At 35.8% G+C, this 27,490-nt stretch overlaps 1 protein-coding gene across 2 annotated transcripts in view; it reads left to right on the top strand.

Moving 5' to 3' along the window:
- Window positions 1-27,490, top strand: part of LOC104899261 (sugar transporter ERD6-like 16) — a 75,713-nt gene that overhangs the window by 40,516 nt on the left and 7,707 nt on the right. Inside the window, exon 17 of one of the 2 annotated variants that reach the window (XM_010686422.4) lies at window positions 24,085-26,697. The exons of the other annotated variant lie outside the window; for it this stretch is intronic. Within the exon in view, the coding sequence (XP_010684724.1) occupies window positions 24,085-24,093 (9 nt within the window). The 3' untranslated portion in view covers window positions 24,094-26,697. Of the gene's footprint in view, window positions 1-24,084; window positions 26,698-27,490 lie in introns of those variants that run through there. 2 annotated transcript variants of the gene reach the window in all.

Below are 27,490 nucleotides of genomic sequence, written 5' to 3' on the forward strand. Positions count from 1 at the left end.
ATCGTATGTCATATCTTGGATAAGCTTTTCTAACTTATAGCATTTAGCAGTCAGCAGTCTTATGTCCATTGCCTATATGGTATTTGCTATAGGCATCCTTATCTTAGTCTGGATCGTTTTTATCTTCATGAGGGTTTAGAGTGGGCCCAATAGTAGACATTACACCTTTTAGCATAAGATCAATGAAAAGAAGTCTCATCATTCATTCCTATTGGGGATACTCTTTCGTATGTTTTCTTTGAGCCTAGTGGCAGGCTCTATGAAATTGCACTTTTTTCAATAAATCATCCTCGATTTGATGTTCACATCGTACACTTTTATTAAGCTATTTACGCTTAAATATTTGAGGTGATTTTAATATTTATGGAGGAGGTTCTATCTATATCAAGTATTTTTTTTACAAAACTTTACACCATATGGGTTGATTTCTCTCTCACCTATTCAGACTTTATTTTCACCTTGTTTAAGAATCTTGAGCTCTCTAAGGGAGGTTTGCAGTTGTGTGTTTAATTCATGTTGCTTTATGAAAGAAATAATAACATCCTCTTAAGTCTCACTTTGCTTGGGTCTAGGTATAGAATCAATTTTTGCAAAATAATGGGTGCATGAAACGACATCGAAAATATCATTAGATATTGTTTAGGGTCAACCAAGTTGATAATCATGGTCGCACGAAAGCTCATAAGATTGTACTTTGGGTTAATGGTTGGTTTGGATTTAGGGATGTCATTTGCGAATTTTTTTTAAAGATGTTTTCCCTTTAGTTTGTTATTATTAATGGGCTCAAAATAAGAATTGGTATTGATAACCCTATGAACAACATTCTCCTATTTCTTGTTGAATCCTGGAGATTCACTAGACTCGAACTTCTCAAGTCTTATATTTGTTTCTTCGATCATACTAGTAAGCTTAGCTAAGGCTCTAGCGATTTAAGTGAATTATTGCTCGGTATTTGGTGGGTTACCCTTTTTAATGTCTCTTGTATTTTTCATGGATCATGAATGGACACTTGGAGATAGAGTGATGATAGAGGGAGAAAAATGGAATGAAGCAATGTATATTTGTAAATAATTTCTATTTAAAAGTTGAGATTTGAGAAACAAATTAATATCTCATAAATGAATGATTTTTTTTTTCAATGTGATGAATGATAAAGGTACCCCTAAGATGCATGAATGTTTTTTTTCGGATTTTTTTGATCAGCCTAGACCAAATGCATGTATACATGGCATCTTGGATGCACCTATACCTAATTCACCTACGCATGACTTTTTGGATGCACCTAGACATAATGCATGTATGCATGACTTTTTTAGATGCACATAGACCTAAAGTAGGACTCAATCTATTGGTTCGAACCTGTAAAGGCTGCCTACATATCCTAAAAGAGGGCACCAGTTTGCTTGTAGTTCGTGACTACTAAATGTGGAATGCACGAAATGAAATGAAGAGTTGTCTGCAACGAGACTCATAAATGTCTGTAGTTATGCATGAAGTGTATGGACGATGGACTATGCAATGCAAAAGGATTTAATCATGAATGTAGCAAAAATGGATTTGGAATTGTACTGACTTTGGAATCCTAGGTGTGATAGACTTCCAGTGATTTTAGAGTTTCATCTTTGATGGGTTTGTAAGGATGCTAGACTCCTAATATGCATGACATGCTAGTGGACATAAACTCTTAAGATTTATGGAATTTTAATAGATTTAAACTCTTGTTAAACGTGGACATCTATGTATTCTAAGCTCAAAAGATGCAAGAAACTCAAGCGAACCTAGACGAGGGTAAGACTTCTAACATGAATAGAGTTAGACGGGGTTAAGAACTCTAAAAGGAGTGAAACTAGATGAACCTAGATATTTAGGTTAGAATGACTTCTAATGGAGTTTTAATTGCTATACGGATGAGATTTTTACAACAAGATGGACGCCAAAAGCAAATCCTAAATGACATACATGAAAAGATGAGACTATAGAGAGAAAATGATGAATTTTTGAAATATATATGAGATAGGAGATGGATAAAGATAGAGATGATAGAAAAAGATTCGGATTAGTTTTAAAAAAATAGATGGAAATGTAGTTTTCAAATGAAGGATTTTTTTAGTGATGTAAGATAAATTTTGTGGAATAGATATGATTTTAGAAAAAAAAAAAGATGGAGATTGTTCGAAGGATAGAAATGATTAGAGGAAATAAAATAAAAAGAAAAACTAATTATGCTAGTATTTGGTTAAAAAGGAAAGATGTGTATGTAAGCCAAGGAAAACGCACATATGATAGAGATATGCACATAGTGTAAGACATGAACACGATATGTAATCCACGAGCTGTGTTGCATGCTATCGAGATGCGCTACACACAGTAGATGTGCGCTGTAAGTCAGGATGACATGCGAACGCAGCGGAGACTATGCGTGGAAGGTATATGAAAAAGCGTAGGATGTATTGTGCTCGCATCCAATGCATAAGGGGGCACGGTGCATAGCAGAGCCAACGATCCTGATTTTGCTCTTCCTATCGCGTTAACTTGTTTAACAATTTTTAATCAAGACGTGGCATAATACAAAGCAATTAAAACCGCACACACGTAGAGATCCAGAAGTATGATACTATGCAAAGTTCCAACCTAGATTCAAGTTTTACGTTTCAACTATGACCAGGTTTAGGTTAAGGCTGAAAAGGGCCTATGACCTAAGATGTTGATCTCACGCTTCTTACCTTTGCATAAAAAGGCGGCCATGTGTAAGACGCACTCGAGTTTTCATGTCAAGAACAAGAGAACAATTCCATGATTAGGTGAGTTTGCTTATGGCTAATCCAATAGTATCACTGAGAAAGCTTTCGGAAGGACAAAGCACAAACCATAGAACTTGAGCCAATGAGGCAGGGACGATTGTCCTATGGTGGCTTAAATAAGTGGCCATGCATATGTAAGAAAATATGTCATTCAAAAGCATAAAAAGAGAATGTATCGTATTCTCCAAGTTTCATCGTCGCATTTAATTAAATAACCTTTTTATTGTAGGCATGATGCTATTCACTAACGCAGTATGAGCGCGTATTTCATTATCCAATTGTAAATGTTTCATTGAAAATGTTTTTGAAGTCGCCAACAAGTCTTCAAAGTAAGACTCATAAACCTAATTGGATATTTATGAAATTTAGGAAGATCTTTGGGACTTATCCAGTATACATGGATGATTCCATGAATAGTCAATGAACCAAAAAATGAGTTTGGGAGTGAGGGTACGAACACGATCACCCACTACTGACCTCTACTTAACACAAATCATAAAAAGAACAACCAAATAATATTTATAAGCACCCTAAAAAATATTAGTCATGGTTGGTTCATTAAGAACATAAAGACTAATTTTTTAGTAACATGTTGTTAAGCAATAATAATTACTGGATTTTTAGTAGGTTGTCCATATTATCTTATTACACGTTAGAATATTTATTTAGGTATTGATTATTTACATTAATATACAAAGTGATATATATTGCAATCAAACATAAAAAATAATGTTCACGAATATTAAGAAATAAAAATATTGCAGGGAGTTAGTATATAATATATTACATCCATTCTTTTTTAATATACACACTTTTCATTTCGGGCCGTTTCTTTTTAATGGTTGTACTGTTACTTATAGGTAAAATGCCCAATCATTATTCTCCACTTTTTTCCTTCATGTGTGTTCCATCACCAAATAGATTAATCATTGAAAACAAAAAAATCCTACTATGGTTAGGACAATCCCCTAAGTCATACTTCAAATAAAACTCTCAAATATAATTAAGAACTAATAAGATAAAGATAAAGCAATAATGATATGAAGAGTCCTAATAGAACTCAACTAAGCATGTTATCACACAACAACTATCATTCGTAACAGAACTATGAATGTCTTCAAAACCTCCATTTCTCCATTTATCAATTTCTCATGCCTTTCGACACTAGTTCAAGTAACACAAGTGAAGAACTCTTATTTAGAAGCCAACAAGTTGAACCTCATAATATCAACAACCAAGGTAATTGGTTCCTATTGCACAAATATCTTTCAATCCACATCATTGTCCACCTCTTCAAAGCACTAGTAGAATAAATGCTATTTGCTACGGTCAAAAAGTGGCATATTGCTGCGGTTTTGACCGCGTAGCAATTAAGGGGGGCAGCAATAGGTATAATTATATTGCTGCGGTTTTTAGGCCAAACTGCAGCAATATGTGTTTTTTTTAATTGAAAAAATATAACATATTGCTGCAGTTTTGACCAGAAACCGCAACAATAGATACCGGTATAGGTAAAAAAAAAAAATTTCATTGGCCTTCAAATTTTAAGGATAAAAATATAGAATGAAAATAATACAACATAAATATAAAAGAATTGCTTATCCGACTAAAAAACAAAATTCAACATATATAAAAAACCAAAATTCAACATATATAAAAAACATAAACTGATTCATCTCCGAAAAATGAAAAAAAAAATTCAACAAAAAAAAATTCAACACGACCGAATTCGTCAGATCTGGGTTCAACTAAAAAAATTCAACATATTCGACTAAAAAATGAAAACGAAAAACAGAAAAAAATTCACACCATCCAAACATCATACATGATAATTACAATTACAAAGGCAAAACAAATTAAAACTCTAATCAGATGCTTTCCGTCGTTCAATTTCTTCGACTGGGTTCGTCAAATTACCGTCGATGAATTCAATGGAGATGGCGACTAGATTCACGGATTCGTCGATGAATTATTTCGAGGAACGACCCATGAGAGGGGGTTGAGGAACGAACGACCCACGAGAGACGGTTGAAGAACGAACAACCCACGAGAGAAGGTTGAACGAAAGTCGACGGCGACCTTGTGAATCTGGCGAGCGACCCACGAGAGAGGGTTGACGAACGAACGACAAAGAACGGTCGACGACGACCTTGCGAATATGGCGAGGGACCTTGCGACGCCGTTAATTTCGAACGGTCGACCGGCGTGATTGAGCCGTTGATTTCGAACGGTTAACCGGCTTGATTGGGAGGAGAGAGAGAAGATGAGGAGAGGAGAGAGAGAAGATGAGGGGGAAGGCGTGAAATGATGAGAGGAAAAGAGGAGAGAGAGAGAGAGGAGGAAACCCTATCTGGTAAATCAGAGAAATAAACGCACCCATGGGCCTTTTTATTGTAATTTTAAAAGCCTATTGTTGCGGTTTTGTATAGGAACCGCAGTAATAGGTTTAAATAATGTTTTTTTTATATTTTTTAATACATTGTTGTGGTCCTACGTAGAAACCGCAACAATATTAGCTGGCCAAGGCCCCACATTTTTTTCAAAATGTATCCGTTGAACAATATTGCTGCGATTTTGGGCGGGAACCGCAACAATATTGTTATTTTCTGTTTTTTCTTTTCTTTTTGCGTGTTATATTGCTGCGTATAGGTAATACCGCAACAATGTCACCGCAGCAAATAGCATTTATTCTACTAGTGAAGGAATTTTCCCTCAAATTCTCATCATCATAATAAGTGGAAAGATCACCAATGTTTAATGTAGTATTAACCTCTCCAAAGTCATTCAATAACTCAACTTTGTATGCACTATCACCAAAGTGTTCAAATATGTTGAATGGACCATCAACCCTAGGCATCAATTTATTCTTTCTTTTTCTAGGAAACCTTTCTTTAGATGAACCAACAATAAGTCGCGAGGTTGAAACACAACTTGTTTTCGGTGCTTATTAACTATTTCCTTGTATTGTTGATTCATCTTCTCAATTTTAGCTTTCACTTGATCACATGAAGTCTCTTCTTTGAATCCACGTGAACAAGATCACTCCTAAGAAAAGGTAAAAGATCAATAGGCACAAAAGGATTTATACCACACACTACCTCGAATAGATAGAGAACGAGTAGTTGTTGTAGAATGTGATCAAATGTAGGCAAATTCAGCATGACATAGCTCCACATCCCAATCCTTTTGAGTCTTACTTACAAATCACACAAGAATGTTCCCAAAGTTCTATTAGTCACCCTGTTTGCCCATCTATTTGAGCATGATGAGAAGTGCTAAAAAGAAACTGATGCAATGATTCATATGAGAAATAAGAAATGATGAGAAATGGTAATCTCCTACAAATCATAGTTTTTTTTAGGATTTGTTGTTTCCTAGTTCTAGTAGGATTAGTTTTCCTAATTCTAGTAGGATTAGAACTCCTAGTTCTGTTAGGAGTCTTATTATGGTTGTAATTCTAGTTCGGTTAGAATTTCAAATCCTAGTTGGTTTAGGATTCTAATTGGAGTGGAGAAGTCTAGTTAGTAGGTGCCAAGTTGAGCTTGTTCTACTTGGTTTAGGAGTGTGAATGATGAAGGGATCATATTATGATCAGGAGTCTAATTCCCTTAGTCATAGAGTCTTATTGGTTATTTAGAGTTCATTTGCATTAGGACTTTTAGTTCTGTTAGTCGTATGTTAGGATAGACTTGTTGGTGAAATTTTTTTTTTTTTTTAATCTTTTATGCTTTCGAAGTCTAATAAGTTTAGGATTCGTGTACTAGTTGGTTTAGGATTTTCATTGGAGTGGAGTTATATCTTGAATAGAAGTCTAGTTAGTAGGTGCCAAGTTGATCTTGTTCTACTTGGTTTAGGAGTGTGAATGATGAAGGGATCATATTATGATCAGGAGTCGAATTCCCTTAGTCATAAAGTCTAATAAGTTAGAGTTCATTTGCATTAGGCCTTTTAGTTTTGTTAGTCGTGTGTTAAAATAGACTTGTTGGTGAAGTTTTTTTATCTTTTATGCTTTCGAAGTGTAATAAGTTTAGGATTCGTTTACTCTATATAAGCCATTCGACCACCATAATAAAAGAGAGTTAGTTTGATAATTTATGAGTGTTGCTTATTTCGATTGTTAACCAAAACAATACTTCTTGCGACTTGTATTCATCTTCTAATTGCGATTAGGAAGAGACCCTCTAATTCCTACGAGAATCAAGAGTAATATCCTTGTTTTTACTTCTTATTTTCAGCACTCATTCATAAAACACATAAAAAGACGTGACTTAGAATCTAGGTTAAACGTTGCGAATTTTCGGACTCCAACATGCTTTGTACCAACATGCTTCCAAAGAGATTTCCAAAAATGGCTCAAAAACATGGAATCCCTATGTGAGACTATAATCCAAGGAATATCATGTAATCTCACAATCTCTCTAAAATACAAATCGGCAACATGTTGTGCATCATCAAATTTGTGCATGGAAACAAAGTGAGCCATCTTTGAGAAGCGACCCACCACAACCATGATAGAATCCTTTCCCCTTTGAGTTCTAGGCAACCCCACAATCAAATCCATACTCACACTCTCCCAAGGCATGTTTGGAACTGGTAAAGGCGTTTACAAACCTTTATGAAAGGTACTTTTGGCTCTTTGATAACTAGGACACTTAGAAACCACCCCTTGCACATCCTTAATCATACAGGACCAATAGAAATGCTCACTCAATATATCCATGGTTTTATGAGCACCAAAATGACCAACCAACCCTCCATTATGCACTCCCCTCACCAGCAACTCCCACACACCATAACTAGGAATGCATAGTTTATTTCCTTTAAACAAAAACCCCTCTTGAACAGAATAGTCATGACTAGGCTTCTCTCGCTACTTAGCAAACACAAGATCATCTTAGTACAAAGCCTTTGACCTGTTCAAACCCAAGCATTGTAGCATGCGAATAACCTCATGATCTATGGTTAATTAAGTTTTTGTTTCCCGTTAATATACTTTAAAGCCTCATGATCAGAATGAAGAATAAAAGGTTTAGGATGCGAATAACGAGACCAATGATTAAGAGATTGAACATTAGCATAGAATTCTCGATCAATTAGAATAGTTAAGCTTTGGACCACTCAACTTCTCACTAAAGAATGAACCAGACCTCTTTTCTTGCAATGGAACCGCACCTATCCCAACTCCACTAGCATCACACTTTATCTTAAACAACTTAACAAAATTAGGCAGAGCAAGAATAGGAGCACTACACAACAAATACTTCACTTCTTCAAATGATTCTTGGGCACCATTAGTCCAGACAAACTCTCCCTTCTTCATTAACTGAGTGATTAGCGCCATAATAGAGTAGAAATCTCAAATGAATCTCCTACAGAATGAAGCCAATCCATTGAAGTTTCGAACCTCATGAACATTATTTGGAACCACCCAAGTAGATATGGCAACAACCTTTTCAAGATTAACTCTAACCCCATCCCGTGCAACAATATAACCAAGAAAAGTAATGTCAGGAAATATGACGTACATTTTTCTAACCTGTTATACAATTTATAGTTCCTTAAGAGTTCAAACAAACTTCTCAAATGTAAAATATGCTCATATTAAATCTCACTATAAATAAGTATATCATCAAGATAAATAACAAGAAATTTATTTAGGAAAGGGCGTAATACCTCATTCATTAGATGCATGAATCAAATAAGCGCATTGCAAAGGCGAAAAGGCATAACCATCCACTCGTAGAGGCCTTGCTTGGTCTTGAAAGCAGTCTTCCATTTATCCCCTTCCCTAATCATCTTCTGATGATAGCCACTCCGCAAATCAATCTTGGAGAAAATCGTGGCTCCATGCAACTCACCCAACGTATCTTTAAGCTTACGCATAGGGAATCTATACTTGATGGTGATGTTGTTCACTGCCGTACTATCTATGCATATCTTCCAAGTTCTATCCTTTTGAGGCACAAGTAAAGTAAGTACAACACATAGACTCATACTTCCGTAGCATATCCCCTCTAAATCAACTCTTAAATTTGGCATTGAAGCTCCTTTCAATCTTCAGGGTTACACCTATAAGCAGGTTTGTTAGGTAATGGGGATCCAAGAGTCAAATATATATCATGTTCAATGCCCCTCATTAGAGGTAAACCTTAGGGTAGTTCATCAGGAAAACACCCCCAAATTCCTCCATAAGTTCTTGTAAAGGTGTATGTGGGTTTTAAGACTAAGGTTTCTGAATGACGAATGAATAAAGCATAATCTACTCAATCTCCTTCTCCATCTCCTTTGCAGTCAAGAACATAGTACTCTTAGAATCCTCTTGTTTCTTAAGTGTGATTTGTTGAGGTAAAGGATGTAACTTAACCTTCTTAATATGGCTCGTCACCGTATAACATTAGTATCTCCCTCATGGCTAACCATCCTATCAAACTGTTATGGCCTCCCCAATAGCAAATGACACACTCTCATAGGTAATACATCACACCATTGCTCATCCACATAACTCCCAACTAAGAAAGCTACAAGTGCTTGCTTCTTAACCCTAATTCTAGCATTATCATCGAGCCAATTTAGTTTGTAGGGTCTATGTTGATCTCTAATAGAAAGTTTCAGTACACATAACATGTTCGAAAAAGCTACATTGGTGCATTCTCCACTATCCACTATGGCATTGCACGTATGATCGTCAATCTTGCACCTCGTGTAGACAAGGTTCTCCATTTCTTCCACTTTAAGAGCACTATCAATGTGTAAAGTTCTCCCTATCATGCCAAGCATCCTACCCTCATCCTCAGGAAAAGCATCTTCTTCCTCCTCCTCTTCATTCATATCTTCAGGAATAAACTCATACAACTCCTTTTTCACCAGCATCTCCTCATATTGTCTTAATGTAAGAGCTCTCACAGTTGGACATTCACTTTCAATATGTCCCTTACCTTGACACTTAAAGCAACTCCTTCTACATCTTCTGTTTTTATCCCTTCGTGTCGTCCTTAGTTTGAGAACTCAAATCTTTTCTCCCTCCTCCAAACGTGGAAGAAGTGGTTTTGCAAGTGCTTTAGAAGGAATTCCCTTTGTAAGAACTCTTCGAACCAGCCTTGATACCTCCATCAAAGTTAGGTTTTTGTTTCTCTTTACCTTAACTTTCGAACTTCAATGCTAGTTTGCACACATCATCGAAGGCTATACGTGAAATTAATAGGAGAAGGAAGTGGAGTGATGATGATTGATGATTAAGCAGTGAAGATAGATTAGTGAGTGAGGGAATTGTTCAAGAGAATTAATTAGATGGTCGTGAGAATTCGTTGTGTCGCCAAATCTTTGAAGTAGAGGGTGCCACAAGCTGATAAGAATATATATATATAGTGTGAGGTAGTTAGGAAAGTAATAGGTAACCGAAAATAATCAGGTTTATAAAAAGGTTATTTATTGCAAATATTTTAGAAAAGATTTTAACAAAGATAAATATTATGGAAATGCTTTAGATAAAGATGGATTTATTTGTAAAATTATTGTTTTGAAAATATTTTAGATAATTAATAAAATTGATTAAGATAATTAATTAACTTTATTAATCAAATTAGGTTAGAGATGAGGATTTAGAAATCGGGCTTTCACAAAACTGTTTTTAAAAAGGTTTATGAACATGGGTTTTTACAATTCTATTTAAAACATTTTAGAAAGTGGTATTAGTAAGATTATTTATAAGAAAAGGTTTTTGAAAATCTATTAATAAAACGAGTTAGAAAAAGGATTGAGCTTAAAATATTTAGTTTTAGACTCATTGTTTTTTTTTCTTTGATCCGAACCAATTAGAGCGGATATTAGTCATAAGGTGCTACATGGGTAGATATGATCTACACTATTTCATACTTTAGAAGATATTCTGAACCGTTCCTTCACACTGCAAAAGGAAGTAAAAAAGTGGTTGCCGAAAACTCAGAAAAATCAAGCAAAAGCATGATCAGCCGCAAATTTCTTAAATGTTTTTGTCCTTCCCCCTAGTACAAAGTTGAAAAGCCAACTCATGAGGTCGCAACATTTGGGTTTGTTATTGGACGCCATTTATCGCACTTATTAAGCGCCATGTCATATCTTTTAAAATAAATGGAGTTCTAAATTAATAAAAATACATGAATAGAGTTTATGATAAGAGTAGATAGATGTGGTGTATATTGAAAAACTTAAGTACAATATATTGATTATAACTTTTAATATAATTTTTGTACCAATGAAAAGTATTTAAAAAAGACTTTAAAAAAGATGCATTTATGTTATATTTAAAATTTTATATTAGAGTAACATATCAGAAGAAATAAACGTACTAAAGTAATCTACTGCAATTAGAATTAGGGATTTTCTGCAAAACCTTTTTCATGTTTGAATTGAATTAAATTAGAATATTCAAAGTTATATACAAGATACATTTATAATATTTTCCAACTTTATATTAGAGTACAATATGAGAATAAATATTTACTAATGTATCCAAGTAATCTACTAGGCTACTGATTAAGAATTAGTGATTTGTTTTGAACTCCAACTATTCTACAAATCCTATTCATGTTAAAATTAGACGATGCATAAGAGTTTTTCCTAAAAAATTATGATGTATAGAAAAAATATTTTCTATAGTAACATATTAAACTAACCTACAGCAATTACAAGTAGGGTTGTGTTTTGAACTCAAACTTTTCTATAAATCATGAGAAATTTAAATAACGTATTAAAAATAATATACAAAAATCCAAACAATAAACATAAAATAGAACATGGAAATTTTAACTTTTACGAGATCTTCCAATGCAATTGCAGTTATGTGCATGACTTATGATCTTCTTTCTCAATTTTCTTTCTCTCTTATATCTTTTCGGTCACCCTTTTTGTGCCCACTCTCTCCTCTCTATAATATAAATTTTGTTATTTTCTAAAAACCAAATAGTTTGGTGTGCAATAAATTTGAACATTTTTGCCTATAAATAGACTTGTTTTCCATTTTTACGTTTGCCTTTCTAATTATTGGACTGAAATGTTAGACTTTGTGCAATATATATTGAGAGTTTACATCAAAGTCAAACAATCTACACCAAATGCAACCATTATATTCCAAACCAAATCGTAAAAAATAACATCAAGCTCAAACAACCTACACCAAATGCAATTACAAGCATTGTATATTGCAAGTAAAAAAATTTAAAAGTATTACACCTATTAGATCCATAAATCGTATGAAATGAAGATATGATCCACGAAAATAGATGAAAAACGAAAAGAGCTCACAAAACTAGGATGGAGTTCACTCTATTTACCAAATGAAATAGTCATTAACATTTTCCATCAATATGTATATAGAGTTAGGAATCGACTTTTTTTGCTCATTTTGCAGATTTTTGCTCACTATATATTTTTTGCTCATTTTATGTTTTTGCTCATTTTTAGAAACTTCAGCTGATTTTAGCAAACACTCGCTCATTTCATGAAGTTCTTGCTCATTATACAAACTTATGCTCATTTTATGTTTTTTTGCTCATTTTACAAATTTTTGCTCATTTCATGTTTTTTGTTGATTTAAAGAAATTTTTTCTCATTTTATCGTTTTGCTCATGTTTTAAAACTTTTTGCACATTTTATCTGAGTGGTTTTCACGTGTTCATATTACCTTAGGTACCCCTGAGGTTTAGCAAACTTCCAAATTACCCCTCATATTTGGAGAATTCCTCAAATACCCCTGCGGTTTGTCTTTTGGTCTAAAATACCCTTACTAATGACGGCAGGTTAACACCGTTAATTTTTTTTCTCTCCCCTCTCCTTCATCTTCTTCATATTTCCTTCCATCTTCTTCACCACTCATCTCCTCTTCTTCTTTGACGTTGTGCCACAAACACTGTCGGAAACCCACCGCACCACGTGCGCACCCTTGTCGGTGCACTGCCTAAACAACAACATCCCCGGAGCATTGTCTATAACTTCGCCCTGCTTGCTTCCTCCTTCTTCTTTCTTGAATTGTTTGTAGATTAAGGGGATTAATTAAGTTTTAAAAAATCCAAAAAGTTTGAGCAAAATTTTTGAAATAATTTAACAAAATAAATATGATTTTATTTTGTTAATTTAACAAACTACTCGAAAATTCAAGAAAAATAACAATGGAGGATGGTGGGAGGAGAGAGAGAAAATTCTAAGGTTTAGAATGTCACAAATGGGGGATGGTGGAAGGAGAGATAAAGATTGGATGTTCATCAATGGAGTTTGGTGGGAGGAGAGAGAAAGCTTGGAGGTTAATCAATGGAGGATGGTGGAAGTATAGAGAGAAAATTGGAGAGAGAGAAAATTGGAGAAAGAGAAGGGAAAATCTAACGACGTCAGGGTTTCATCCATAATAAGGGTATTTTAGGCCCAAACACAAACCTCAAGGGTATCTGGAGAATTACCCAAATGTGAGGGGTACTTTGGGAATTACATCAAACCGTAGGACTACCTGATGTGTGTGTGTGTGTGTGTGTGTGTGTGTGTGTGTGTGTGTGTGTGTGTGTGTGTGTATGTATGTATGAATGAATTGTGAATATGAATCAAAGTTAGTTTCATTGGTTACATACATGAACACCCTTTCAATAAATTATACGAAAGAATTAAATTTGTGACTAACCGCCTCCATGACGCAGCACTAACAACGATTTTTCGCCATTGTCGTCCCTAATCCCTGTCGCCATGTGGTGGTGATTGCTTAGATGTTTCCTATTTTTAGGAGTATAAGTTCGCTTTTTTTTGGTTTGGGATAAAACAAAATCGAAACAAATTCTATTTTAATATTTCAAGTTAGTCAAAATCTAAACCGAAATTCATCCCAAACTAAACCAAGCCAGAATGAATAGTAGAAAGCAAACCCGAACCGATCGAAACCAAATCGATTTTTTTGTTCCAAAATCTAAATCAAGGTGAAATTACATAACAGTGAATAACAATCGTAACTGTATCTATGATAATTGTAAATTCTTATAAAGAAAAAAAAAATCGTAACATTATAATAATTGTTATTAATTCTTGATATTTATAAATAACAAAAAATTGTACATTTATAACGTTGAAAATAACGAAAATAATTGAACATAATAACCAAATAATATAACATCCATATAACTAAAAAAATGATATGGAGGAGATCTTCTTCGATAATCAAACAATGAAAATAATGAATATCCACTAAGCAATGGACTTCTTCTTTGATCATTCGTGAGAAATGGAGCATTCCACCATTAAGAGGAAATATATTCTTTAATCTTTAGTGAGAAATGGCCGGAGCGCCACCACAAGAGAGAGAAATAGAGGAGATAGATAACTAGAGAAGAGAAGGAAGTAGATGAGAAGGAAACCAAGGAGAGGGAGGAATTGAGGAGAAGGAGAAATGAGAGAGCGAAACGACTGAGAGATACATATACGGAGAAACAAACGGATGTGGAAGTATCCTTAGGGTCTTTTAGGAGAATTAGTGTCCTTAGGGTTTATAGGAGTTAGAAAAAAAGTTTGTAAGAAAATGAGCCTCATAACTTCTAAAAGCATCAAAGGCCCATATCAGATGGTAAACTTCGATTTTTTTTATCCGTTTTTTCAAAATAATAGCAAAAGCAAACCTTAAATAGAAAAAAATTCCAATCCAAACCAAACAAATTTTATAAAGAACCAAATTAAAATTATTAATTCGATTTGATTTGGTTTGGCTTCTGATATTTAACCAAATAACATACACCCACCTACATGCTTCTTTAAGAAGATTTTGTTTGATCCGTTTGAGAATAAATCTTATTTGGCTATCCTCTTAAAGTTAGCTAATTTGAGAAGCTTGTATGTACAACTTCCTTGTGAAGCTAGATCTAGTTTTTATTTTATTTCTTTTTTATTTCCTCTTTGCTATGGTATTTAGTTTGCTAGTGGTCTCTCCATGATATAAGGATTCCACTAGGATCTATTACTCAGCTCGGATCGATCCTTGCGACCTCGTGGCGGTGGCGGCTTGGACGTTGTCTGCTTCTTGAAGAAGCTTCAATTTGCTCCTTTATGTAGCTAAATCATGTTTTTCTATCCTTCATCAAGTAGCTCACCATGTTTATGACTAACATGAAGCTTTTGCGATGAAAGTAAGAGCCACACCTTGTCACCAACATCAAATGTGGTTCCCTTCCTCATTTGTAGCACTTGATCTCGTCTCTCCCTTTTTGTAGTAGCCGTTTGTAATACCTCATGATAGCAAGAGCTTAGGCACACATGATCACCTTTTTTTTCTCTAACTCCTTAGCTTGTTATGATAAATTACGTTTAGGGAGCAAATGTTCTAACAATAAATGCCTAGTTCCCACCAAAACTGAATACTCATTTTATTTCCATTGTGAAGACACATGCCTATAACTTTGCCATGGTCTACCAAGCAATAATAAGAGCAAGTTGTCATAGGAAGTGCATCACGACAATTACCAACCTTGAAGTTAACCAAGGCGTATTTCTGAAGTAATGTATCCACCATAGCTAAAGAGCAAGCATTAGTACATGAAACACTATCAATAATAAAAGAGCAAACATGAATTTTCATCATGCCATTGGAGTGAAAGAGGTAGCTTTTGTGAACATCTTCTTGTTCTTCATGTGGTTCTGGAAGCAAAGATCTTCTTAATACTAACACTGAATTTGCACTCTCCGGACTACACTTAGATTGGTTACTCGAAAGTTCTGCACTTGTCATAACAAGCACTTGTTTTGTTGCGCCAGTTCTTGTTCTTCCTCTCCTACATCATTCTTATCATGTAACAAAAAGCTATAATAACCATCTCTTGTCACCATAACACGAGTTGGACAATTTCGAGCAACATGCCCTAAACCTTGGCACTTAAACACATCATAATAGGATTCTCCTTAGACCCACCAACAACTATATCACCTCTCAATAGAGGTGGGCATGGGCCAGGCCGGCACGCGGGCCGGCCCGGCCCGACACGATTTGGGCCCAGCCTGGCACGAGCCCGTTCGAGGCCCGGCCCGGTCTGTTGTCCGCTACGTGGGCCGCGTGTCTGTCATGGTCAAGAAATTTTATTTCCGGCCCGCACCGGCAAGATCCCACGTGGGCCGGCCCGTGGGCCGAACGCTCCTTTTCTTTGTTTTTTGCCCTAAAACTGTCAAAAATACAAAAAAAAGAAGTATCTGTAGATCCTGCTAAAAGCACGAGCCCGGCCCAAGGGCCCGTGGGCCTGGGCCGGGCATGGACAATTTTTTAAACTTTCAAGCTCGGCCCAGCACGGCCCGCCATTTACTCAAGCCCGCGGGCCGAGCCCGTGAACAGGCCCGACCCATTGCCACCTCTACCTCTCAATGCATCCACGACTTCTTGTGTAGTGGTTTTCAAACGATCGCTTTCCGTAGATGAACTAGAAGTTTTAGTTCTGGATTTTATAGATTTAAACACATAACAAACTTCTTCAAAAATTGTTAAGAGTCAAAGTTCAACATAGTTGCTCAAGTTTTTGTTAAAGCCAAGCACTAGTTTAGCAATCTTTTGTTCCTCTTGATCTCAACAATCATAAGCAATATAAAGTTTCTTAAATTCTTTAATGAACTTTTCAACACTCAAAGATCCTTGAGTTAAAGAGTTCAATTTTAGAAGTAAATCTTGCTTATGTGTTCTTGGAATTTTTTTTTCTTCATCTTAGTTTTCAATTCATTCAAAGTATGAATGGGTCCTTTACCTTCATATTCACGCTTAGATTGAAAGGAATCAAACCAAAGAGAAGCAGACATAGTAAGCTTAAGCGTGCATACGAGAAACACAAACTTTCCCAGTCCAAATAAGTTTCAGCATCATCATCACCAACAAAGAATGGTAGGTTCGAGAGCTTCAAATCTTCTTCTCTCTTTTGGTTGTTCACACTATTGTTAGATCTATCAGGCTGAGTACTCTTCATCTCATGCATATAATGTTGTATTTGAAGCATGCTTGCTTGAACATTGGCTTGCATCTCCATAAGGCCTGCAAGTTGTTTTGCTAGGGCTGTGACATGATCAATGTTTTCCAGCATGGGTTAGGGTTTATAGCCTTTAATCTCTCCTTTATCCCTTTTCTATCCCAGCTACCACACCAATTTGATAAGATTTTGAAGGCTCTTCTTTAGTTTCTTGAATGAAAAATAGTTTCTTTTACTATTAATGATGTTATAGTGCGAATTCAATGAGTTTTTAAGCACGTAATGAGTTGATTAGTAACCAACCAAGTAGGTAACAAAGGATACGAAGCTATTAGTTCTTCACCAAGGATTAATAACGACTAGGGATTGTATTCACTCTAAAAACGCTCATTAACAAGAAATAGGTCAAACTCAAACATCAACTCTAGTCACCAAGGACTAGGCGTGCCATATTCATAATAGAAGAAGCAAGGAAACCTTGATCTCCAAGCTCATACATGACATGCCCACATAGAAGTAAATAAGGAAAGTTTCCCCTTAATTCAAGCCTATAATCTAGCTAGATTTTAAGGAAACATAAGCTTAAGAAAAAGATGTGCAGAACTTTCCTTAAATACAATAAACCACACGGCAGTAAGGACAAACCCTTGCACGCCTCACGCACCTCATGTTTTAAGGATACTTTCCTAAACTACAACTCATGATAACTAAGACTTGCATGAACCGTAATGAGCTAGAATTTTCGGACCTTATTACAACAAAACTTAAATAAAAATAACTCAAGTACTTTGAGTAACTATCCTAACGAATAATAACAATAAAAGACATATTTTTAGTTACATGTGCAACCTTCATTTTAAGTGTAAAGTAAAACCATGCAACAACCTAAGATAGCAAATAAAGATAATTTGGTGGAGTCATCATCCATGCATGCATCACTTACACACTTACATAATGAACTCGCTCAAGCTCATCCAAATCCGAAAGATGAAAACTCAAAACTTTAAAGTTTAGGATCAAAGAGAGTGCTCTAAGGATCTTATAAGAACTTTTTTTTTTGGACTTCTAAGGACATGAATAATACATAGATAAGTTTTGTACTCGAACTTAGCTAAGTCAGGTTACTAAAAATTATTTACATGTTTTATTTTGATAATTTGTTCTTTTGATAAGAGGTTTTTACCGTATCGTTAAGGCACCGAAAACCACTTTGCAAACTAAATATCTAACTCCTACATAAGCAATGACCGAAAATATAGTAAAGGAAAGTCAAGGGTCAACCCCATAGGAAAAGATGGATTAATCAAAAGTCTAACAAGTTCAAATTGCCTAATTGAAGAATATTTGGGGTTTCGAAATAGACTTTGTACCAACTACGAGTTAACTAAGATAAAAAAACTAGCAAATAATATATGAGTGTAAAATATCGATAAGAAAAATAATAGGGTCAAGGCTAATAGTATGAACTAAATGGGAAGAATGAATATTAATGTAATTGCGGATTCAAAAGCGACAAAACTCAAGTCCTCTCCCAAATGATCATGAAGATTAATCGATTAATCAATTAACTAAATCATCTCTCAAACGATCTTTAGTTAATTGATGAAGAGATCAAAAAACCATTGAACATCCCTAATAGAAGGATCACGTTAATTTCTACCCAATATCTTTGCCTAGAAATTAAGTTGATGCATAGGGATGAGAATTGGGTTCAAAGTTCAATTAAGGATGTTTATAACCAAAATACCAAAGCAAATATGTGATCAATATCTATCCTAAGGCCTCAAAACACCAAGATCAATGCATAATCATCATTAAGTCACCATAATTATATTAACAACCAAAGAAAGTCGTAATCATACTTCCACCCAAATTCTAGACATGAGATTACTCCCTAATCATGGAAATTGGGCATAAAAATCTGGAACCGTAGACTAAACTAGCGGTAAACATGATTAATGGATGATTATAAGAATAACAATAAGTAATTATGAATCTGTAAGCTATAAGATCTATAATTATTGGATAAAAGAGAATAACAATTAGAAGAATGAATAAAAACTGAAAACTGGTAAAATAAATTATTTAAAGTACCTTGGAGATCTAGAAATCCACAATACTTAATCTAGAAATCTGAAATGTAAGACAAAGCAATGTGTTTTTCTCTCTATACCTAATAAACTCTCGAAAACTACAATAAAGCATCGTTCGAAAATAAGTCTAAGTAAGGTTTTAATTGGCACCGGGACTTACAAAAATTATTTTCGGAACTTGATAGGTGCAGGTACACCACAAAAATAGGTGCGGGCACACTTCGTAAACAAGTGCAGGCGCATAATGTTTTATGACTGTGAGATTTGTTGTCCACGAAGTGGTGCGGCGCACCTAAGATGCACATAACTCCTTTCTTTTCGATCCAAAACAAGCTTATGACTAGTCGTTGGAAACCTATTGAAGCGAGCTTTCACCTCCAACTAGAATTACCTTCATCCAATTTGTGGTTCGGAAGATATGTCTATTTGTAGTTCATATTACAAGATTTTACTGTGATATGTCTTCCTTTGTGCGAGCGGGCATGGGGTATGGTGCGATATCGCACTATTTCTAAAGTTAGGCTCTATTTCATTATTTTCATTGACGAATATGTAGCTCGTAGTTGCCTTAGGTAGTCCAACCTATATTAAGAGCATGGAAAAATAGGGTGAAAGCTAATGTTCTAGAAATCCAGTATAAAATGATTAAAAATCTTGCAAAATATCACTATGATTAAGAATAATCGAGTGAATGAAATTGAGAAGAAAAGGGAGGATAAAGCGGGAAGAAATTGGAGAAAAAGGATCATAAGGAACCAAAAGAACTCCCTTAAGTACGTTAGAAACGCCTTATCACCTTTCGTTAGCCTGAATTTCAAATTAATGAGACAAACAAATGAAAACGAAGGGAGTATAAAGCTTTGTGCCAGTTTTGTGACTTTTCGCAGAATGTCAAGTGTGACAAAGTATTATAAAGTTGTGTGAATTATGTCTCTCGTGGTCTTCCAATTCAGCTGCGCGTCATGGGCAGACCTGGTGGGTCAAAGAATTTCAAGGCAAGAAGCAAAGGGAAGGGAAAAAACCAATGATGTTTTGGCCTAATGGTTAAGATAGGTCACATGTTCGAATCCCCCCTCCCCTTCTTTAGAATTTGTACTGCATTCGTGGCTCATATGGATAAAAAAAGGGAAGGAAAATACCAATGATTCGTCATTGTCAAAGGTCAAAAGAACACATTCCATGGATGATGTGAATGCGAAGGAAGATACAAAAGTGTAAAACTCTATTTCTAGCAACCAATAAGGTGAGATTTTATCTGGTAAATCTTCACTGATTGAATTGAAGAACAAGTTGCTGAAAAACAATTGTTTTGAGATTGATTGAATGTGATTAACAGTGAAGTTAAAAGTGGGTCAAGCATATTGATAAAAGGATTTTATGGGCAGATGAGATTGAAACTAATAATGGGTTATCCAATAATCTTGAAGGTACTAATAGTATTAATTATGTTGTATACTTGAATTGTATGGTGAATAACTCTTATAATAAGGTGATTTCAGAGATTAATGGGATATTCAAGAAGAGGTAGCATTTTTTGTAAATTGAATTTTGGGTTATGTGTTAGGAGTGAATCCACCAACCCTTATACTGAAGGATTTCTTTGAAGGATTTGAGGGAAAAGGGAACTAAAAAAATGTCACCAATTGGGGATGTGGTCTTCATAATCAGATTTGTGAATGAGGACCAAGAGATAAGATTCTTACTGAGGCTTTTCACTTTTTTTTATGGCAAACCATTAATTATGCAACCACGAATAGTTGATGTTGACTGGACAAAAATGAGTATTGTGAAAATTTAATTTTGTGTGGAGTTACATGGATTGTAACTCAAGTATTATTGGGTTAGTGGGGGATTTATGCAAGATTATTGTAGTTATTGGTATATGTTTGAAAGTTGACCAAGTTGACCAAGCCACATTGAATAGAGACAAATTAACACTTGTCAAAGTTGTAGTTGAGGTACACATTGATCAAACAGTTCATGATCATGTTCAGTTCAGAAGTGAATTGAAGAAGGAGAGGTGCGTGGAAACACAAAAGGTTTCTTAGAGGGTGTTTCGTATAGAAAAATTGGATGTAGGAAACGGATTCAAATAAGCGTTTTCGTTTCTAAATGTTTGTCATGAGTGTTAAGTAACAAATACCGTTTCTGAAGGGAAACACAATCCACCCATTTGTTACCCTTATCAAACTAGTGAAAACAAATCATGTTTCCTTCCTCAATCATAAACCTATCAATTGTTTCAATTCCATAAGGATACCAAACAACTATTAAAGGTAACAATTATTATTTTCATTAACCCTCCTTATCTAAATCCTTTCCATTCCGTTTTCATTTATCATACCAAAAACCCCTTTAATGTTTCTTATGCTTGGAAACCCATCGCGTGCACTACTTGCAAGGGGTATGTGCACTCTCAAGATGTGATGCAAGTTTAACTATCGTAATTTGCTTCCTTAAGGTCATTGTATGGTTGTACTTTACTCTTAAAGTGATGTTTTACATGTAACCAAAAGTATGTATTTAGTTTTTATTGTTAGTTCATTGAAGTAGCTTAATTACATAAAAGGCTGAAAAATAACTTGTAATCTGATTACTTAAGCTTTCCTAAATTCTATATGTCCTCATTTTATGCTAGATTCTAGGCTAGTTTTAAGGGAAAACTTTCCTATTATTTCTTTCTTGTGATTCGACCATGTGGATGCTTGGGTAGTAAGGATTTTCTTGCCCATCCTCTATGAATAATACATGTCTAGCCTCCTAAAACGTTGCGTATTTTAGTTGCTAATCAAAACCAATAGTTATTGGGAGTTGTATTCATCTTTTAATTGCGATTAGAAAGAGACCCTTTAATTTTTGCGAGAATTAAGAGTATTCTCTTTGTTTTCACTACTATTTTTCAGGTTTCCTTCACAAAAGTAACATAAAAACGTCACTTAGATTCTAGAGCAGACCCTGTGAATTTTCGACTAAGATTCACATCAACAGAGCAAGAGAAACAACAAACTATAAGGGTAGAGAGTGGTCCAAATCTGAACAGTCCACAGTAGGAGAGAGATTTATAGGAGGTTCATGTTATAACCAGCATGACAGATGTTCACAAGAACTTGCTCAAGAAGATACAATGGTTATTACTCCAATAGGGAACCAGCTTGATGTCTTGAACTTAACCACTACCACTTCTTTCTTTTATGATGTTGAAACTATTATTGAAGAGATGCAGGCATTAAAAGCCACTGAAGGCCATGGATTATATCTTAGTTTGAAATGGCAGGGGACTAAATAGGAGGAATAAGCAGTGTGAGGTTAACAGATTCATCTCTTCGCACAACCATAAGCTATTTAGTCTCCTAAAAAATAAGGTTAAGATTGATAAGAAGGGGAATCTTTACCAATCTTTGTTTTCGATTGGTAATTTACTACTAACAATTGTGTAGTGGATAGGGGTAGGATTATGGTTGTCTGGCAGCTAGGATCATTCAATGTCACAGTCACTCACATGACTGTTGTGAGCCTATGGGTAGTAAATGTCCCTCTTTTGCATGTTCTTTCTTATATGGGTATAATCATAGAAGAGACAGGATGACTTTATGGAATGAGTTACAACAATATAAGTTAAATGATCCATAGGTTGTAATAGGATACTTCAATGTGGTCATAAATATGGATAAGAGAATAGAGACTCATGTGAGAGCCCATGAAATAAGAGACTTTAGGGAGTGTATAGAAAGGTGTGGGATGGTGGACATCAAGAGCTGAATAAGATGCTTATGTTATATAATCTTTGATACAAGAAGGACTACACAAATTTAAGATAGAACAAGTTATGGAAGAACTGAATGGTTCCTAACTTGGGCGTTTAATCTAGCTACTTAGAGATACAGCTGCACCACTCTAAATAATTAGACCTTCATAAGATCACAATTTAACCCAAAATTAAATAAGCAAAGGACAAGCTCACTTGATTTCAATCCAAGAATTAAAGCTAACTCACAATTTCACCCACTTTGTGTTGGGCAAAAAACTCATTGCTTTTTCAATTTCATTTCTTCGGTATTTATACAACAATTCAAGTCCTATTTTCTGATTTTTTTTTAACATAAAAGAAAATAAAATAAATTACCTCAATTAACTACCATTAGGGCCTGTTCTCTTCGGCGTAAAACAGCTAAATTGAACTGAATTGAACTAAACTGAACTGAATTGAGTTGAACTGAACTGAAATGAATTGTGATATGTGAGATTAAAAGTATTGTACAGAGTTGAACTGAACTGAACTGAATTGAACTGAACTGAATTGAAAATAAGCTGGGGAAAACAAACCCTTAAACAATCCATAACTCTACTAATAAAACGTGGGGAAGAGGGGGTTAAAACTAGCCGTTATTAGCTCCCTATGTCCTTCAATAGCTGCAACACATCTCCTTGATTTAAGCACGATTCTAGGACATGTGCTTGTGGACAATAACCAACACTGATGTAGTGATGCAATCAACAAGCAAGGGACAAGTAGGCGCCTAAGAAATAGGAATAACCTCCCTCTCATTTGAACGTGCAACAACCAGTTTGTTGGTGCCTTAGAAATAGGAACTAACTCCTTATGTGCTGATTAGTTTACCCTCTCCCTTCTACGTGTAATAGAGGCATGAATTACATCCTATGACTTGTAATAATATTCAGCACGCACGCTGCCCATTACATGACTCTTTTACTTAATAAAACAAACATCAACAATAATCCGAAAATAAACAAAGGAAACATAACTTCTAAGCATACTAGGACTCTTGTACTAACTTAGACTCACAATGATTATTAGTAGTACATTTAGGGAAATAAAATTACAACTCAAAACATACTAAATGAAAGGCTCCTAATTAACAAGGACTCTAGTGACTCGACATTGTTGTATTAAAAACAAAGCTTACATAACCGTGCTAACCATGGAAGCTTAAAAACAAAGATTCGAGTACTCCATGCATGGCAATGAAAACCTTGTGATTAAACTTCAAACTATATGCTGCCATGGGCATACCTACATCAGCTTCGCATGGTCTAACAAGCAAGAAGGTCAACATACAATTTTTCTAAAATTAATACAACACTAGTACTAGCAGCTAGTTCAAGAACTTTGTGAATGCTGAAGTTATTTACTTTCTTAAACAAGACTTTGGTCATTATCGTGGAATGCTGAGTGACGTGAGTGTTTATCACGATAGTGGTGGGGATAAACCTTTTTAGATTCTTCAACAGGTGGGTTGAAGCCCCTAAGTTCATGGAGATTTGACTCGACGACATCAAACACATAGTTCTTCGTGAAGGAGTGGTAGAGTCTAATTATAAGATGCCTCATGTATAAAGTATTCCAAAAGTTGAAAAGATTGAAGTTGCAGTTGAATAAACTCGATCAATTAGGCTTCTTTGATGTTCAAGCACAGACAACAGAGAATCTGAATCACCTGCTTGCTGCTCAAGAGTTGCCTCATCAACACCTGAAGAAACATGCTCATTCTGATGCTGAAAGAGTAGCTGCCAGGGAGTATAGAAGGGCTCCGGATACCAACCTACGGTTATGGAGGTAGAAGGCTAAGGAGAAATGGATTAAACTTGGCGATGACAACACCTAGCTTTTTCATCAGGCTATACAGGGAAGAACCAATAATAAAGTTCTTGCCATCTAGAAAGGACAAGTAACTTGGGTGATTGAAACTTAACATGTTCATGATACATTTAGAAGCTTCTACTAGGGGCTGCTGGGAGAGAAGTTGGATGGAAAATGTGTTGTGACGACTAAAATCATTGACGAGGGAAAGGTGTTAGATAATCTAATGGATTGTTCTTTTACAACAAGAGAGCTCTTATGTCTATTTCCAATAAGAAAAGTTCCTAGGTTCTATGAGTATAATAGCTTGTTTTGGGATATTATTATGGAGAGTTTACAGCTGCTGTTTTGGTATATTTCCATACAGCGAAGTTACTAAAGCCTGTGAATGTTACTTCAACAACACTCATACCTACAATCAAAAATCCTACACATGTTAGTGTTTTCGGACCAATATATCGCTGTTATGTAAAAAATTATAGTTAGTCTTGTCTGATGGTGTCACAAGTTTAGGGAGCTTTTGTCTCTAACTAAAGCATATTGCATAATATTTTGTTATGTCAATGTTAGATAATGTAAATTGAAAGAATTATATTCCTTGAATAATAATGAATTACAAACTAAGTATATATACTAGGATTATAGGCTCAGATTACAAGCCATGATTTTAGGAAACTAACTAAGGAAATTAACTATTAACATAATTAATTGATTTACATTATCTAACACACCCCCGCAGTCGAAACGGGAGGAGGACGAACGCTGAGACTGTCCCTAAAATCTTCAAAGAGAATCAACGGAAGACCTTTAGTATAAATATCTGCAATTTGATACCCAGAGGGAACATGTAACACGCGAACTTCACCACGTGCTACCTTTTCAGGAACAAAGTGAATATCCATTTCAACATGTTTGGTACGTTGATGTTGCACGGGATTTCCAGACAGATATATCGCATTGACATTATCACAATACACCAGTGTGGCCTTCTTGATAGGACAATAATGAAGCTCAAGAAGTAAGTTCCGTAGCTAAAACGATTCCGAAACTACATTAGCCACCCCGTGTACTCTGACTTGGCGCTCGAACGAGAAAGAGTAGCCTGTCGTTTGGAAGAACAAGAGAGTAAATTATCACCCAAAAACACACAATATCCAGAAGTAAAGTGTCTCGTATCTGGATAACCACCCCAATCAGCATCAGTATATGAAAGAAGAGTGGATATGGAGGATGGATAAAGATGAAGGCCATGATCCAGAGTCCCCTTAACATAGCGAACGACACATTTCAGAGCATGCATATGTTCCTCCGCTGGTGCATGAATAAACAAATTTGTTGCACTGCATATGAGATATCTGGGCGAGTGAAAGTCAAATACTGCAAAGCACCAGCAAGACTCCAAGAAAGAAAAGGATCGGGACTAGCAACTGCAGAGTGAGTACTGAACTTCGGTTTTGTATCAACTGGAGTGGGAGATGGCTTACACGCAGACATGCCCGCACGCGCAATAATCTCCTCAGCGTACTTGCGCTGGGATAAGAAAATACCACCTGCATGACGAGCAACAACAATACCCAAGAAATAATGCAAAGGACCTAAATCCTTCATGGCAAACTCAGAGCCAAGCAGAGGCATAAGAGATTTCCGGAGGGCAGTACAGGAAGCAGTCAAGATGATATCATCAACGTAAAGTAGAAGATAAGCTATGTCAGTGCCTCTACGATAAATGAACAAGAAATTATCGGACTTGCTATTAGTGAACCCAATTCGAGAAACAAAGTCAGCAAACCGGTGATACCATGCCCTGAGTGCCTGTTTGAGTCCATACAATGATTTCTTGAGCAAACATACATGATTTGGAAACTGAGGATCCCTGTAGCCCAAAGGCTGATGCATATAAACTGTCGCATTTAGTTGACCATGTAAGAAAACATTTTTCACATCCAGTTGATGCGGATCCCACCCTTTGGACAAAGCCAGACTAAGAACTATACGAATAGTCACTGGCTTGACCACAGGACTAAAAGTCTCACCACAATCGATGCCCACCTGTTGAGTTATACCATCACCTACAAGGCGAGCCTTATACCTCTCAAAAGAACCGTCATCATTATCTTTATGAGCAAAAATCCACATAGACCGAATAATATTAGTATCAGACAGACGGGGCACCAACTTCCACGTCTTATTTTTAATAAGAGCATTAAATTAATCATCCATAGCCATTTTCTAATTTGGGTCAGGGACAGCAGACACAGGGTGTTTAGGAATAGGAGAACGTGCAACAACGGAATTAAGAGAAACAATTTTCTTATTTTTTTAAATTCCATGTTGACTACGTGTCACTGGTCGTGAGTCAGAAGGGGGGGGGGGAGGAGGAATCTGGTGTGGTGGATGAATCGAGGGAGGGGGTGAGGTGTTGTTTGAGAGAACGTGGACTCAAATGATGGAGGGGAACCTGGCCCAACACACACACGCTCCCCAGGTCCAGTACTTAACAAAGGGGGACTGGCAGAAGATGTGGGGGCCTGAGGGCCGCGCCTGGTATAAACCAGTAGAGAGCGAGGGGGAGTAGGAGGCCCAGACGGAGAGGGAGGGGTGGGCTGGGAAACGGGATTGGGCTGCTCAGTTTGTGAGTAAGGAAGAGATGGCAAGTCCAAAGGAGACATGGAATTGAGAAAATCATATAAATGGGCAGGAGGCGTGTGTAATGATGAAAACGAAAATTTGAATTCATCAAAAATGACATGCCGACATATAATGATTTTTCTAGAGGAAAGATCATAACATTTTGTATCCCCTATGGTTGGACAGATATCCCAAAAATACACACGGAGTAGAGCGAGGTTGGAGTTTGTGAATAGTGGTCAATGGATAAAGAGGAAAGCACAAACACCGAAAAACCCGTAGGTGAGAATAAGAAGGTTCCTTTTGGAAAAGAATCTCAAGAGGTGAGTGATAGGCGAGTATCTTGGTGGGAAGAACATCAAGAAGATAAGTAGCCATGTGTAGTGCATGATGCCATAATGCGGAGGGAAGAGAAGCATGGCAAAAAAG

Source organism: Beta vulgaris, chromosome 7 (assembly GCF_026745355.1).
Source record: "Beta vulgaris subsp. vulgaris cultivar EL10 chromosome 7, EL10.2, whole genome shotgun sequence".
NCBI lineage: Eukaryota > Viridiplantae > Streptophyta > Magnoliopsida > Caryophyllales > Amaranthaceae > Beta > Beta vulgaris.